The sequence below is a fragment of the Choristoneura fumiferana genome, chromosome 25, assembly GCF_025370935.1.
Source record: "Choristoneura fumiferana chromosome 25, NRCan_CFum_1, whole genome shotgun sequence".
In the NCBI taxonomy this organism is placed as follows: Eukaryota; Metazoa; Arthropoda; class Insecta; order Lepidoptera; family Tortricidae; genus Choristoneura; species Choristoneura fumiferana.
This window is the reverse complement of record NC_133496.1, coordinates 8,895,031-8,911,245: the sequence shown is the minus strand read 5'-3', so window position 1 is coordinate 8,911,245 and position 16,215 is coordinate 8,895,031. Positions and strand designations below refer to the sequence as shown.

The 16,215-nt window shown below is 36.6% G+C and overlaps 2 protein-coding genes across 2 annotated transcripts; one reads left to right on the top strand and one right to left on the bottom strand.

The window, feature by feature from the left end:
- The first annotated feature begins 509 nt into the window (after positions 1 to 509).
- Positions 510 to 2,841, top strand: LOC141442258 (protein SHQ1 homolog). Its single transcript, XM_074107194.1, has one exon. It carries the CDS (start codon positions 669 to 671, stop codon positions 2,061 to 2,063), a length of 1,395 nt encoding a protein of 464 aa, XP_073963295.1. The 5' UTR covers positions 510 to 668; the 3' UTR covers positions 2,064 to 2,841.
- A 37-nt stretch (positions 2,842 to 2,878) lies between these two features.
- LOC141442257 (myrosinase 1-like) lies at positions 2,879 to 15,380 on the bottom strand. Its single transcript, XM_074107193.1, has 6 exons — positions 15,263 to 15,380; positions 13,138 to 13,250; positions 9,425 to 10,095; positions 7,516 to 7,818; positions 5,358 to 5,602; positions 2,879 to 3,422 (listed from the first exon to the last, which is right to left on the bottom strand). The coding sequence occupies exons 1-6, from the start codon at positions 15,292 to 15,294 to the stop codon at positions 3,236 to 3,238; spliced, it is 1,551 nt and encodes a 516-aa protein (XP_073963294.1). The 5' UTR covers positions 15,295 to 15,380; the 3' UTR covers positions 2,879 to 3,235.
- Between the last annotated feature and the right edge of the window lie 835 nt (positions 15,381 to 16,215).

The following is a 16,215-nucleotide window of genomic DNA, read 5'->3' as shown; positions in this document are numbered from 1 at the left end:
TTAGTAATACCCTAGTGTGTTTTTACCTTAAAATCGATAGGTATTCTAGTTGCAGTTACAGAAAGTACCTAGTTAAATGAGCTTTTAAGCCAAATTACACAATCATACAATGTACAAACGTACAAACAAACATATGAGACAAGATACGTGTTTTCAATATTTTTACTTTATTTATTTATTTATTTTATTTATTTATTTGTATTGAAATACGAAGTCAGGCTTACAGTGCACCAAAACGCCTAGCTCGTTAATACTTAATACTATGCTAAAAATAACATTATTTTAGATAAAAGTGCTCCCCAACCATCGGCAAACACGTCAGCATCCTGGATTTCAGTCAAAAATTCATTTAGCAGCGCAATTGCCCTGGCGTTGGACAGTTCTTAGCTCTACGAGTTCCTCAGCCCCAACAGACAGAATCAACAAAATCTTAGAGGTCTATTGTTGCTAAGAAACAACAAAACAAACTTCAATATTCTCATCCATCTCAACTGTCACTGTCACTGCTGTCAGCTGTCACGTCACTTCACTAAGTTCACTACAGTCAAAAATAATCGTGCTTTGGTGTTTTGGTTTTTCTGCTGTAAAATCCAATAATGCTCATAAACTTCCTCATATAATAAGCTGAAGTGACTATTGGGTTTTCGTGTGAACGAATTGATGCCAAAATGTTGACTCCACGGTTCAAGTTGACCCAGGACGAGAACCACGTGTATATCAACGTGCACGCACCTTACACAAACATCGGCGACACAGAAATAGATGTTGACGGCGAGAATTTCCTGTTCGTATCAAGCCCTTATTTCCTGCGACTACGCCTCCCGGGTAGGATCATCGAGAATGAACGCTCTAAAGGATCTTACACTTGCGATTCAGGTGATTTTAATTTAACTTTTGACAAAGAAAATCCCGCTGAACATTTCGAAAATCTCGACATGATCACTAGCCTTTTGGCTCCTCGCGATATTCCCAATCTTAATCCTAATTTGGTAGAAAGCCTTGAAGAAGATGGCATTACTATAGAGGACAGCAGTGAGAATGATAATGGAAACAGTTATGCTTATGGTTTTGCTGACAAAGTGACTGTTGAATTCCATGAGATTGGCAGTGAATTCCCCCAAATATTTGAGCTTAAAGTGCCTGAGAGAGTACCAAAAGAGGAGCGGAATGGTTTACGCATAGAATATGAGGATAGTAAATTCTCCTCTGATCATTATTTAGCTGATTTCTTTGATGAGGAATTAATTGCTCCTTACCTGGCAGCCAAGATGCATTGGAATGATCCTGAGTTTAACAAAGATGCTGATTTTAATGAAGAAGAAGTAGCTGTTTTGAAGGAATTACCAAACAAACACTATCTTTTCAGTAAGAATGAACACAAACAAGTTTTGCTTGGTCTAATAGACATTTTGTTCGGATACTGTTATGATAAGAGAACAACTCTAAATGACAGTAATGTAGAGTCAAGCTGGACCATAAATAAGCTGTCTTCTACCCTGAGCTGGTTCTGCTCATTCAAAGACATGAAACAGGTATTAATTGCCTGTTACCGTAGAGCACTTGTTTATCCAATTTTCAGAAATTTTGAACTCTGCCACAAAGTAAAAAATGATGTTGCATCTATGTTCCGTAAAGGCAAGAAGCTAATTATAAAATGCATGATAGAGATCCATCAAATGTTCAACACAAGCAATGATGCTCGCTACATTCTCAACCAACTCTACATAAAAGACTATTTGGTGTTTCTACAAAAATGTAGAACTGAAGAATTTACGGAACTTTTTAACAATGTTACCAACATTGAAATAGTGAAAGGAGATCTGGACTTGGACTTGGAGGAGTTAGAAGCTGCTGCTGATATGGTACAGCAAGAAGAAACGGAAGTAATGGAGAATGAGATGGCTGTTCGCATGGCATCAATGTCTTTGTTAGGATTAAACAAAAACAATGATATTTATGAGGAGGACAGCGATGAAGAGACTGATTCATCATCGTCTTCAGACTCCAGTTCTGATTCGTCTGATGACTCGTCAGATCTTGACTCTGATGATGATCCATCTTGACCCTTGTATGAATCCCAGGAGCTGTGCAGCAAAAGTCTGTAAGGATGTGTCAATAAAGAAAGGCTGAATAGTTAAGTTGATGTGAAAGATAAACTGTTTGTAGAATTTTAATTATGATACAGTCAAGCCCAAAAAGGTATCCTTTACGCTACTACCTTGTCATTATCATTTAATGATTTAACATTTGTATAAAATTGACAGATGGCATACAGTGACAAGGTACTAAAGTGTAAAATTGTCTTTGACCTTGACTGCACTACTGGTGAGACTAAAATGTTGAATTCTGTGATAAAAAAACTGGACTGCTCTGAAAATAAAATAGTAAACAGAATTTGATAAAAAAAATAGGTATACAAGTAATATGTTTATTTATTTTCAAGATATATGCTGGACATTGTTTAATGTAAGAGTCATTTTATGCGTAGTTTTTTCCATATTTTGCTCTTAATGTGCATATTAATCAGTACAACAAGTAAGAAAAAGGTGAATATCTGGGAGGAAGCCCGTGTTGCTCCAAGTGTCTGGGATACTAATGAATACAAATATGGTTGCCATATTACAAACATTTTAACACATAAATGGGATATACAATAATAGGGTATAGTACTTACTTTTTCGTTTCATTTGACTGATCAATTGTTCATTGCAATTGCAAGTGTGAATAAGTAACTTGCCAAGTGTTTGAAGGACAATGTTACGAGTATATGTTTATTAGAAAATACAAATATTTCTAGAATTAAGGATTCTACATTGTGATAAGAAATTATATTACTCTTGATCGTTACTTGTTAGCAAGTACTGAATAAAACCATATGAACATAAATAAATGTATTTTATTAAATTCAATGACAAGGCTTTACATTTTTTGCCAGTTTTTTTTCTATAATTATTGTGAGCCAAATAGATAAATTATGTGCATTCAAAATTATAGTGTTATATAATGTAATATATTCTGGCAAATTGGGAGTCGAAAAACACGGTTACCTTGTATCATTAAAAATTATTTTATTTGCATTTATATTATAAAATCACCATTACACATACCTACCTATAATTAAAGCATTTTTTCAATGATGATTTCGGGATGCCATTCCGCTTTTACTTGTCGTTTCCTGCTTGAGATTACGAATTGAAATCAAACAATCAATTCAGTACTCTTAACTACATATATACTATTTGTTACATATATTATTGTAGGTACAGTTTATTTTCACTTTTGTTCGTAGGTAAGGATCTGGATTATAGTTGTAATCTATGACGCCCGATCGAATAATCTCCTTGTAGACCAGAGCTGATTTACGTGGGGTCCGCGGGCGGGCCGGGTCGTCTATGTCCACTTGGTGAAGCCCGAATCTAATTCTGCAACAGTAAAAAATATTTATACAACACTAGAACTAGAAGACTATTCAGCTTCCTGGGACAGTGTTTCCGGAGCGGTACAGCTTAGGGATCTTTAAAAAACGAGCCTATATCAGTCTCTCAAAGGGCTGGCAAGGGGGGTGAGAAAAGAGGGTGTTATAAGTTTGACCGCTATGTGTGTCTATCTGTGGCACCGTAGCTCTTAAGCGTGTGGACTGATTTGAAAGCGGTTTTTTTTAATTTGAAATCGGGTTTTCTAGCGATAGTTCTTAGACATGTTTCATCAAAATCGGTTCAGCCGTTATTGAGATATTGAAATTTTAATGACGAAGCATGTTGCGAACGATTGTTTGTAATCCAAGCTTAATTTATTGACAAGGCCTGTATTATTATGCCGATATTATTATTCTGTATTGTAGTCCTACAGGGCTACTACGAAACTCGAAATTCGAAGTTCGTGTCGTGCGGTCCCTTTCGCTCTCGTATTAAATAGTATTAGTGTCAGAGAGACCGCACGACACGAACTTCTAGTTTCGAGTTTCGTCGTAGCCAGGGCATTTATTAGAGCGTTTCAACCGTCCCATTTTTTTGGATACTTTTCTGTAACAATGGCCGAATATTTTGACACAGTTTTTTAGTTATTCTGGTAGAAATACAGGAACTCTAACAAATAATCGGAAACAACATCAAAATATACAGCCAATTCGTAAAAAATGTGAACAGATAAATGAAGCGGTTAAAACGCTCAGTGTTGATATAATCAAGGAGCGGAATTTCTCATAGCAACAATCAAATGTCAAAGGAATTGAACATAAGTGTTATCGACTATCGATAAATATTTCAGTAATTAATAAAACAGAAAATAGTATGTACTTTTAAAATAGCACTTTTTCCTCCGCAGAAATAATACTAGGTAAATTTTATAAACTAAATTAAAAAGTAAACTATATCTAAAAATGCCCCTACAATTAAAATAAAAAGAGCTTGAGCTGCTTCAAATTAACTTTAGATTTAGAGCAGTATATCGTTGAAGAATCTTCCTTGTAAAGTAAGGGGTGTTTTTTATTTATTTGTCAATCGTTTTTCTTTTTGGATTAACCATTTTAATAACCCGGGAATGACTGAGAAAAACTCAAGCGACATAAATGTCATAATATGTGACGTTGACGCGATTAATTTTATTTTAATATGGAGATGGATCACTCGTCGAATCCGACTCGGCTGGGCAGCGTTCGGGAAGCTTCGCAGTGTCTTTTCGTCCAAATTACCGCAGTGTTTGAAGTCAAAAGTCTTTGACCAGTGTGTGTTGCCAGTGATGACATACGGATCTGAGACGTGGGCGCTAACGATGGGCCTCATGAGAAAACTCAAAGTCACTCAGAGGGCTATGGAGAGGGCTATGCTCGGGGTTTCTCTGCGGGATAGAATTAGAAATGATGATATCCGCAGTAGAACTAAGGTTACCGACATAGCCCGAAGAATTGCGAAACTAAAGTGGCAGTGGGCGGGGCACATTGCTCGCAGGACGGATGGCCGATGGGGCCAGAAGGTTCTCGAATGGCGTCCGCGGACCGGGAGACGAGCTGTCGGTAGGCCTCCAACAAGATGGAGCGACGACTTGGTTAAGATCGCGGGATCGCGGTGGATGCGGAAAGCACAAGACCGGTCTGAGTGGAGTGCCTTGGGGGAGGCCTATGTCCAGCAGTGGACGTCTTTCGGCTGACATGATGATGATGATGATGAATATGGAGATGAAAGTCCCTTATAAAAGAGGTCAAATGTTACAGAATAATGTTAAAAGCGATAACAAGCGTAGAGTCGATTCGATAACATCGATAACTGGAATAGTCGATAAAACTTATGTTCAATCCCTTTGATGTTTGATTTTTGCTATGAGAAATTCCGCTCCTTGTATATAATATAGGAGGTACTTACTCGTATCCGAATGTCCACTCGAACGTGTCCAGTAGAGACCAGAAGAAATACCCCTGCACGTTAGATCCAGCGGCTTTTGCGTCCAACAGCGCGTCCAAGTAGGTCCTCAGATAGTCCACTTTCAGATCATCGTACAGGTCTTCCGATAACGTCTCAGAGAAACCATTTTCAGTAATGTATAGTTCTGGATTGCCGTAAGCTTCTTTTATGTAGAGCAACAAATCGTAGAATCCTGGTGCGTAGGCCTGTGGGAAAGATCAAAACATTTATCGGATCTGGCGTTTCTTTGCGGAGGTTTTGAATACTTCTGCTTTCCTAAACTAGGTTAGCTGGAAGACATCACTTTTTAGGGATAAGCTCGCCGTTGTGCTTCTCTCTATGTATCTGTATTTCTATTTTATTTTAACCCCCGACGCAAAAGAGGGGTGTTTAAGTTTGACCGCTATGTGTGTCTGTGCGTGTGTGTCTGTCTGTCTGTCTGTGGCACCGTAGCTCTTAAACGGGTGGATCGATTTGAATGCGTTTTTTTATTTTAATGCAGGTTTTCTAGCGATGGTTCTTAAACATGTTTTATCAAAAAAAGATTAGCCGTTTCAAGATCATCAGCTCTTTTGTTCGCTGTGGTAGGAGTCTTAGACGCATAATAGGTATTTACTTTACTTTCAAACATATTTGAGACCTAAAATTTGAAACACCCATGTATGCTTTGTAACTATGCAAGATTATGGAATTCTCGGCCTGATGCTGCAGCCAGGACACTAGTAGGTACACTCTTGATAAAACCATAGCAGATACATATATCGTGCTTGGATTCGTTTAGGTGAGTATTTGATTCTACATGCAATGCAATGGTGGCAACAAGATGAGCTGATGCTGCAGCCAGGATATCGAGCACACTCTAGTACTTACACTCTATAAAAATAATAGCACATATGTAGTGTTTGGATTCCTTTTGATCAGTGTTTGATTCTACATACAATGCAATCGTGGCAACACGATGAGCTGATGCTGCATCCAGGATATCCAACACACAAGTACACTTAAAAAATATATATAAAAAATTAAAGTATAACAAATTAATAAAGAACTTACCTATGTACATTGAAAATTTAATAAACGCCAGCAAAAATAAAAAAAAACTCCCGAAAAGAAACGCTGACAAAAAACGCTACCAAAAGAGACAACTAAAAAGTAAAACATAATTATGCACTACCTAGCTGTTGCCCGCGACTTCATCTGCGAAGACTACCTATGCTGATTTCCCGCAAAATTAGCCCAGGTTAATTTAGCATAAGTACTTACCTAGTATTTTTTTTTTAATCTAAGCGTCGTCGGTGTCGGGGGACCGCTAAGGTACTTTAAAAAATACAACATATGTAGGTACGTTAGTTTTACTTTAGTTAACACCTTAGCGGTCCCCCGACACCAACGACGCTTAGATAAAAAAAATATTACTAGGTATATACTTATTCAATTTTGAAATCACCGGCCGGGAATCGAACCCGGGTCCTCAAGCTTCGTAGTCAGGTTCTCTAACCACTATAAGAATATCTATCTGATAATATGTCTATGTAATAAGTTATTATAGACATAACCCACAAATGTACCCACTATCGCATAGTATCAATCAAGTTGAATAAGTACCCCCCTATTTCTATATATATATATATATAATTTATCATATTTTTTCATTGTTTTCATTGTGTTTGAGTGTTTCTTTTCGCCAACAAACTGGCGAAAAAATGTGTTCATGTATACACTGTGTCATTGTTAAAATTAAATAGAAAAAAAAAACGAAATGACAATTTTCGTGTTGGGTCTAAAATAAGAAAAATTATTGACAAATCTGGGGTCTTTTTTTAAGTTGGTTATTTCAAAGGTGTTCTATAGTTACGCGTACAGTGAGGTATCCCATTAGTATTATAAATGAGAAAGTTTGTAAGTCTGTTTGCTAGTTACCTCATCACGTCTGAACCGATTTAGATGAAATTCGGTATACAGATTTGTTGTTTTGAGTCCCCCGGAGAAGGACGTAGGAAAGTTTTGGTCCTAGAAAATTGCATATAGTTCCCTCGGCATAGCGATGGGTACAAACTAATTCTACGCAAAGTCGCGGGCAACAGGCTCTTAGGTATTTATAAATAGTGAAATTACTTACAGCCATTGAAGGTGAAGCGCTCTCTGGCCACGACGGATTAGTAAATGTGGCGTAACCAGCATCATCATCAAACGAAGGCACCTCGTACATTCCAACTACTGACGCATTCCTATAGACGTAGTTGCTAGAATAGTGGTTTATCCCGACGAAGTCAGTTGTTCCTTTGATGAAGTCTTTCTGTTCTTCTGTGAACGAACGGAGCCGGGAGCTGTTGTAGCCTTGTCTCAAACTTGCTGCTGCCACTCTATCGACCATACGATGAGGATAGTCTCCTCGAAATATCGGGTCCAGATATTGTCCCAGCTGCGAAAATAAAATTGCCATTATATATGCTCAAACTTGCAAGTGTTTCTGTCAGGGCCGCATTTAGAAGCGTTGGTTGGGGCAACGAAGGAGCGAAGGCGAAAAAGGACCGAGTAAAACTGAAAAGTTCCTGATCTGTCGAAATTTTACTTTAAACCTCTACTGTGGAGGGCCTGGGGCTGTATATCCGGGTGCCCTCCCTAACCTACATAAATATAGGATAAGTAGGTATTTTAGAAGGGTTTTTTATTTAAGAAGAATTCTAGTTTCATACAATGTGTACCTACTAGTCTGGTCATTCTACAGTTTTTTTGGAAATAATTCGATATTATTTTACGTGTAATTTTAAGAACCTATATTTTCGAATACACCAAAATTTGGTTCCGGAAGATGAAAAAAAAATTGCACCTACCCTAAAAAAGGTGATTTTTTTGAGAAAAAATGTTATCAGTAAATTTACTTTCAAAATATGTTTGAATAATTCAGTTTTTAGACCCGCAAGCTGAATCCACCAATATTATATGAAGGGTCCACGGAAAGAACGTGTCTAGTCACCTAAGCAACTTTTTAGTTATAGCGGTTTGAAAGTTAGTCATCACGAACAATTACTATGGTTACCATTTATTAAAAAAGATAAAAAAATAGATTTTATGTTGTTTTAAGATTATTTAATTCAGTGGTAACTAAGTCATAACGTACTTTGTGAGCTCTACATTTTGAGATTAAAATCTCAATTTTAAAAAAAGGAGACTAGGCATGTTCTTTCCATGGACCCTTCATATTATCTAACAGGAAATTAAAAAAAAACCACTAATGTGATTATTTCGTAATACGTCCAATTTATGTATTAGGAAAAAAAAAATATATTTTTTAAGTCACATAATTATCAAGAAATTGGATTTTAAATAATTATCATTTAAAATCCAACAACAGATATGATTGGTAATTACTTATTTTGCTAAACCGATATAGCAGCAAAAATAAGTACTTACTTACAAAGTCTCAAGCAAGGCACGTTAAAAAGACATTCCTAAACCTATACTTTTATGCCATTTTTTTTTTGTTAGCCATTTTCTATGTCCCACTGCTGGGCAAAGGCCTCTCCCTCGGATTTCCATTATGCCATTATCGTAATAATTTTTTAATTTTTAACTTTAGAAATTATAAAGCCTTTTTTTAGTTCCTTTAAAAAAAAAGTGGATTTTAGGTACATATGTTACAAAAAACATAAATAAAACTAGTAAATTATGATGTAAATAGGCTTAGGTATAGCAATTTCGCCTGATTTTTACAGAATTATTAAAGATACTGGTAAAATTTTACTGGCGTGGTGATAAATTTTGGTGGATTATTGAAGAATATATTTGCAAATTACCTGACTTAATTTTGAAAGGAAAAAAAATGCTTATTTGAATTAATGTTGATTTTACTTAGAGCGAAGGAGTTAGGTGACTGGGGTATACCTACAACTCATTTTGAGTCGCCGTGTGCCGTGTGGTACTTACAAATTTATGTGGATTTTTTTATAAAACCGAGCGAAGTAGAAATTTCGCCCCTAAAGTGTCACCTTCCTTACGTATAACATTGGTAATAATAATGTACGTACATGGAAAGCTTGATAATCCTCAGTTGCATCGATGTCGTCTATCGAATCAGACGCCGCCATAGGCCAATCATGATCCACGGTGATGCCAATTTTACCCCTTTGAAGCACTCTAAACTCTTTATTATAAATATGATACGCTTTAGCATGAGCCAAGAGCAAGTTTCTCCCGCAATCATAATAGCCTGTGGCGGGTGACTTCACGAGCGGAGGTTGTAGTCCATAACCATAGGCAAAAGTGCAGTGTATGTTTGGTTCGTTAACAGTGATCCAATGTTTGACTCTATCCCCGAATGCAGCAAAGACAACTCTTGCGTAGTCCGCGTACTTATCTACAATCTCATCTGTCAACCAACCTCCTTGGTTGCTGAAACCAATAGGCAAATCCCAATGATATATTGTCACGAAGGGTACAATGTCGTTTGCCAGCAGTTCGTTGATCAGGTTGTTGTAATAAATGATGCCGTAGGGATTTATGTAGTCCGCTGTGCCGTTTGGTAGAATCCTAGTCCAAGATAGCGAGAATCTGTAACTTTTGGCGCCCATTTCTTTGAGTAATGCTACGTCTTGCTTGTACAAGTGGTAGGAGTCAGCAGCAACATCGCCGTTGGTGTGATCGGAGACTAAGTCCGGTTGTTGGTGCAAATACCAATCCCACATAGACTGCCCTTTACCTAGAAAAATAAGAAAAACAGTCAATAATTCGCTAGTTCCTCACAAAAATTGTAGGTATCGCAAAATTGGCCCACTCAAGCGGTTATCGCTCCTTTCCTAATGCGAATTTTTAGGAAGCGGAATTCACATCCATAATATATTTATTATATGAATATATATAGGTATTTTTGAACAGTTATAATTCTAGAGCTTTTCAAGGACCCTAGGTCAATAGCGCAACCAGTGACTTAGGCAGTAGGTGTACCCTTGGCCTCATTTGTATATACTTTCTAAAAGGTGTGAGAGGGTCGATTGTTAGAACCTACACAAGTCTAGAACTCTGCTAACAAGGAAAGGCACCCGACTGTCCGGCTCCGATTTGTTTTTATGTATGTTAGAGAGTATTCTAAAATCCAAAGTACTAAAAAGTGAGCAAACCCTCTAACTTCTGTAGAAAGTGCTAGAAGCAAAAATGAAAAAATAATGGACCGCTGTTTTGTTATTTCGGCTCAAACTTAGTTACATTTTATAAAAAAAAATACACTTCAAAGTTTCATACTTTGGACCGCTTTTTTTGTTAAATATGAGTTTGATCCAATATTTTTGAGTTTGGTTCAAAAGACGGGACCTGTTCAAAATCGAATGATACCTCAAATGTTGAAAACCGTCCAGCCGTTTAGGCTGTAGAGAGGACAACAGAAATAGACATACATATACATACATTAAAATATAGATACGCTCGAAAAACATAATCCTCCTTCGGGCAGTCAGGTAACGCTTGTTACTTTATTTTTATGTTTGTTTTTATTGTTTGTCAAAAATATTGGATCATAGGTACAAGCCGAGAAAATGTTGAGAGTTCTTAAAACCTTAACACAGGTTTTTTTTTCGTCTGTGATAGGGCACTGGATGTCATTTGTACAAGCTTTTATTTAGTTTCTCCTGTCCCGTTGTCTGTCTGTCTGTCTGTGATAAAATCTTGCAAGTTAAATTCAACCAGCTTCCAGTAGTTGGATTGACTTGAAATTTGGTATACTTTTGTAAATTGCGTGACAACACAATAAGTAATCTGGTAGTAACATCCTGGTAGTCCGGCCACGATCGCCTCCACAGCACGGAACTCTTCAACGGTTAATGGCATCGTCTTGAAATTTGGTATGCAAATGTAGTTCGAGTGACAATACAAGTACAGTCAACAAAAAGTACAGTCAGCTAAAAAAGCTTGTATTAAAAATGTTTTTGTAAGTACTTTATCATACGCGAATGTTATTCATACAAGTAACTAGACCATGCAATGGAAACTGTGGAGATAAAGCACCGGGAAAGACGTGTAGTTGATGTTCATTATCACAATAAATTAATGACTAGGAATTACCTACATAAGCACGTTTTGTCAAGGCTAGGTGGGCGTGCTTCTAATTAATTGGTAGCAATAATGGTTACTAATGTTACCTAAGTAGGTAGTTTTTCCAGTATTGTAACAGTACCTAACTATTTACATCCTCATTTCCGTTATTTAATTACATAAAGGCTGGGTTCTTATCGTCTGAATGAAATGCGTTTCTTATCGTCTTAGCGTGTTTTTTAGGGTTCCGGAGCCAAAATGGCAAAAACGGAACCCTTATAGTTTCGCCATATCTGTCTGTCTGTCAGTCTGTCTATCCGTCCGCGGCTTTGCTCAGGGACTATCAATGCTAGAAAGCTGTAATTTTGCACGGATATATAAGCTATGCCAACAAAATGATACAACAAAAAATTAAAAATTTTTTAGCGTGCCTCCCATAGACGTAAAGTGGGGGTGATTTTTTTTTCTCATCTAACCCGGGGTGTGAGGTCTAACCGGGGGGTGTGGGGTATCGTTGGATAGGTCTTTTAAAAGTATTAGTTGTTTGCTAAGACGATTTTTCGATTCAGTGATCTGTTTGCGAAATATTCAACTTTAGAATGCAAATTTTCATTTAAATCGGGCGTCCCCCCCCCTCCTAAAATCTAAACCAGTGGGTGGAAAAATTAAAAAAATTCAGGATGGTAGTAAGTATATCAAACTTACAAGGTATAACGGCTAAGTTTGCTTGAGAAGTATTAGTAGTTTAAGAGTAAATAGCAGCCTAAGGTATAAAATATACCTAAACTTGGAATATTCCGTACAAAATACGAAATCCTTAGAAAAATATTACTTAATTTTTTCGTAATGGCTACGGAACCCTATTTTGGGCGTGTCCGAAACGCTCTTGGCCGGTTTTTTTATTTATTTTCTTAGACAGACAACTGTTCCTTGATAGAATCATTAATTAGGTGCCTAGCCCAGTAATAAACTTGTAGGCTAAATCGAAAAAAAAATATTCTAAGTATAATTTATAACTTTACAGTCATAGTCATACTTAAGGGTCAAATTATAAAATTAACAAATTTGACGAGTGACATCGGCGTGACATTTGTACCTAGGTACTATTCTGCCCTCCTAAGCCAAAATTTAAGGAGCGCCTTTTGGCTTAGGGGGGCAGTATTACTTATTCTGTGGTACAATATTACTTCGTATTGTATTGCACCTAACTCTATATTGTATTGTAACTCTTTATTGTACATACAACTTATGAAAATTACAATTAACATAAGAAAGAGATGTACAAAGGCGAACTTATCTCTTAAAGGGATCTCTTCCAGTTAACCTTTGTTTCGTTTTGCTAGCTTTAATTCATAGTTGAGAGAATTGTAATAGAATCCAGGACATAACCGGTACAAAAATAAAAGTAGGTATACCAAACGATAATACAGTCAGCAGCAGAAGTGGGTGAGCGGTTACGGTGTTCAAAATGATCTACACACGACTCTACTGCCAAGGTAATAGAGAGTGTTTAGATAATTTCGGACACCGCAACTGCTAATCTATTTCTGCTGCTGACTGTAACTAAAATACTGGCTATAATGGCTGGTTGTCAAAGTCATAATATCTTTATTCATTTTAGGCTATAACAAGCACTTATGTATGTCAGAAAAAATCTACCACCGTTGGTTTCGATTTCGAGCTTTGATGACAGGTCAAGATCTATAGCAGGGCTTACCATCCGCATTCCATCCACCTTCGATTTGGTAGGCAGCAGTCGAAGCACCCAGCAAGAAGTCACTGGGAAATTTACTCCCATGCTTACACTCTGCGTTCACCAACGCCAACGTCCTGGAAAACGAAAATATCTAGTAAAATTTCAGACAGTGTTGGTGACAGAAACCGCCGAAAAAATAATACGGACAGCGGAGACTTGGGTTGACACATTTTTGGGTAAAGTGGTCTCGAGCACACAAATGTACCATTAGATAGGTAGTGGTCTAAGTTGTTGGAAATATAACTTAAACGCAAGACAAAACATAAAGATAATAATCATACTCAGAAAATATAACCAAGCCAACAAAAAGTTGGATAACCTGCGACTTTGTCACTTCAAAGTTCAATATCTCAAAAATGGCTAAACCGATTTTGATGAAACCTATCTAAGAACCATCGCTAGAAAACCTGATTTCAAATAAAAGAAATCGCATTCAAATCGGTCTACCCGTTTAAGAGCTACGGTGCCACAGACAGACACACATAGCGGTAAAACTTATTATAACACCCCTCTTTTTGCGTCGGGGGTTAAAACACTTAAGAAGGAATCTCTAAGTACATAATTTAAAACGCCGTTATTATTAGATACTATCAAATCCAATTTGTTTGGAATATAGAATTATAATGACAAAACACCGGGTATAAAGATCACCACTGATGAAACAAAGTAATGTACATCTTTTAATATATATTTTTTCAAATTATACCTACCTACCTATTATATATTTTTTTTAGAAAAAAAAACAAACAAAGAGTATCGCTTTATACCGTTCCTTTATCTTTTAAACTAAAGCAATGCATTTTAGTAGTTTTCATTATTGGTTAAATAAATTTTCGCGATAAGTTTATGATTTATAATGTACTAATATATAAATAGGTAGTAAAGTTTTGAAGATCTAAGTGTGTGTTTATTATTCAATCACACAATAATGGATCGACAGATTTAGTTAAAATTAGGCATGCAGATACTTTATGGTCTGGATGATTAGTAATAAATTTAATTAGCGACGTTCCCCGGCATCGTGCGGGGGTATTTTTAGGGAAAGAAAGGTAAAAAGCGTAAAGTTACTTGACTTTGTTTTTTTAGGGTTCCGTAGCCAAAATGGCAAAAACGGAACCCTTATAATTTCGCCATGTCTGTCTGTCTGTCTGTCTGTCCGCTTTGCTCAGGGACTATCGATGCTAGAAAGCTGTAATTTTACACGAATATATATGTAAACTATGCCAACAAAATGGTACAATAAAAAAATCTAAAAAATATTTTTAGCGTACCTCCCATAGACGTAAAGTGGGGGTGTTTTTTTTTTCATCCAACCTTGTAGTGTGGGGTATCGTTGGATAGGTCTTTTAAAACTTTAAGGGTTGCTAAAACTATTTTTCGATTCAGTGATCTGTTTGCAAAATATTCAACTTTAAAGGGCAAATTTTCATTAAAATCGAGCGCCCCCCCTCTAAAATCTGAAGCGGTGGGTGGAAATTTAAAAAAAAAATCAGGATGGTACAAGGAAAACTATAACAGTTAAGTTTTCTTGAGAATTATTAGTAGTGTAACAGAATAGCAGCCTTAGGTATAAAATATACCTAAACTTGGAATATTCCGTACAAAATACGAAATCCTTAGAAAATTATTACTTAATTTTTTCGTAATGGCTACGGAACCCTATTTTGGGCGTGTCCGACACGCTCTTGGCCGGTTTTATTTATTTCTTTTCTTAGACAGACAGCTGTTCCTTTATAGAATCATTAATTAGGTGCCTAGCCCAGTAATAAACTTGTAGGCTAAATCGAAAAAAAAATATTCTAAGTAATAGATAATATTATAATTTATAACTTTACAGTCATAGTCATACTTAAATGTCAAATTATAAAATTAACAAACTCGACGAGTGACATCGGCGTGACATTTGTACCTACGAAAAACAAAACAAAATACGAAATCCTTAGAAAAATATTAAGTACTTAATTTTTTCGTAATGGCTACGGAACCCTATTTCGGGCGTGTTCGACACGCTCTTGGCCGGTTTTTTTTTCAAAGTAGCACGAGTGCGAAGCTAGGGCAGGTCGCACGTAAAAAAAAATTTTTTTACCAAACAGCTAGTAATGTAAATTTTCCCGCCATCGTCGCGGTCTTGCACAAACGTAGAACTACCAGGTATTCTTGTTGTGACACATGCGCCAAGTTTTATAGGAAACACTGAGCAGAGCATTGAGTAGCTATGCTAATGAGCATACATCGTTATCGCGGGAGCAAAAACGATTTGACAGTACTGAAAGATTACGACAAATAAACAATATAGAAGTGACACTTATGTCGAGTAACATTTTATGCATACGAGTTCAAAATTAATCAAATTTATTTCTAACTAGCTTTTACCCTCGGCTTCGCACGCGTAAGCTATTCGGTCTGGTAGTTGCAATTGAAATTTTCGGGATTTTACAAAATTCCCCTGGAAGTTCCAAAATTTATATCGTGGTCTTCATTGAGGTTGTGTTGTGAATAACTACAAAATTCAAGACTCTAAACCCAGTGCTAAAATTTCAAATTTTTTCCCTATCCAAATTCAAATTCAAATCATTTATTCAGTAAATAGGCCACAATGGGCACTTTTATACGTCATTTTTTAAAATACCAGCGCTTTCGGAAAGACCACCATTGCGAAGAAGAATGCGCCGCAAGAAACTTGGCAGAAAGTCATTTTTTCAACATAAAATAATTTACAAATAAAATACTTAAAAACTACAGTATACAATGAAATAAAAGAAAATACAAAAAATAATAATAATAATACAGGGATGTATGGGGTCCCTTAGTTACAAAACTATCCCATGGGAATATCGGGATAAAAAGTAGCTTTTGTGTTATTCCAGACGTCCGACTACCTACATACCAAATTTCATGCCTCTAAGCCCAGCGGTTGTTATTTTGACATTTTATCCCTAGGTATCCCGTGGGAATATTGGGTCAAAAAGTAGCCTATGTGTTATTCCAGAGGTCCAGCTACCTACATACTAAATTTCATGGTTCTAAGCCCAGCGGTTG

Excerpts from the sequence above, each read along its gene's own strand:
- LOC141442257 (XM_074107193.1), bottom strand. The coding sequence starts at position 15,294 with ATGGCGGGAAAATTTACATTACTAGCTGTTTG. Across the intron at positions 7,819-9,424 it reads AGGATTATCAAGCTTTCCAT|CTGGGACAATATCTGGACCC; the intron begins GTACGTACATTA and ends TTATTTTCGCAG. Across the intron at positions 3,423-5,357 it reads GAGTGGACATTCGGATACGA|AATTAGATTCGGGCTTCACC; the intron begins GTAAGTACCTCC and ends TTACTGTTGCAG.
- LOC141442258 (XM_074107194.1), top strand. The coding sequence starts at position 669 with ATGTTGACTCCACGGTTCAAGTTGACCCAGGACGAGAACCACGTGTAT.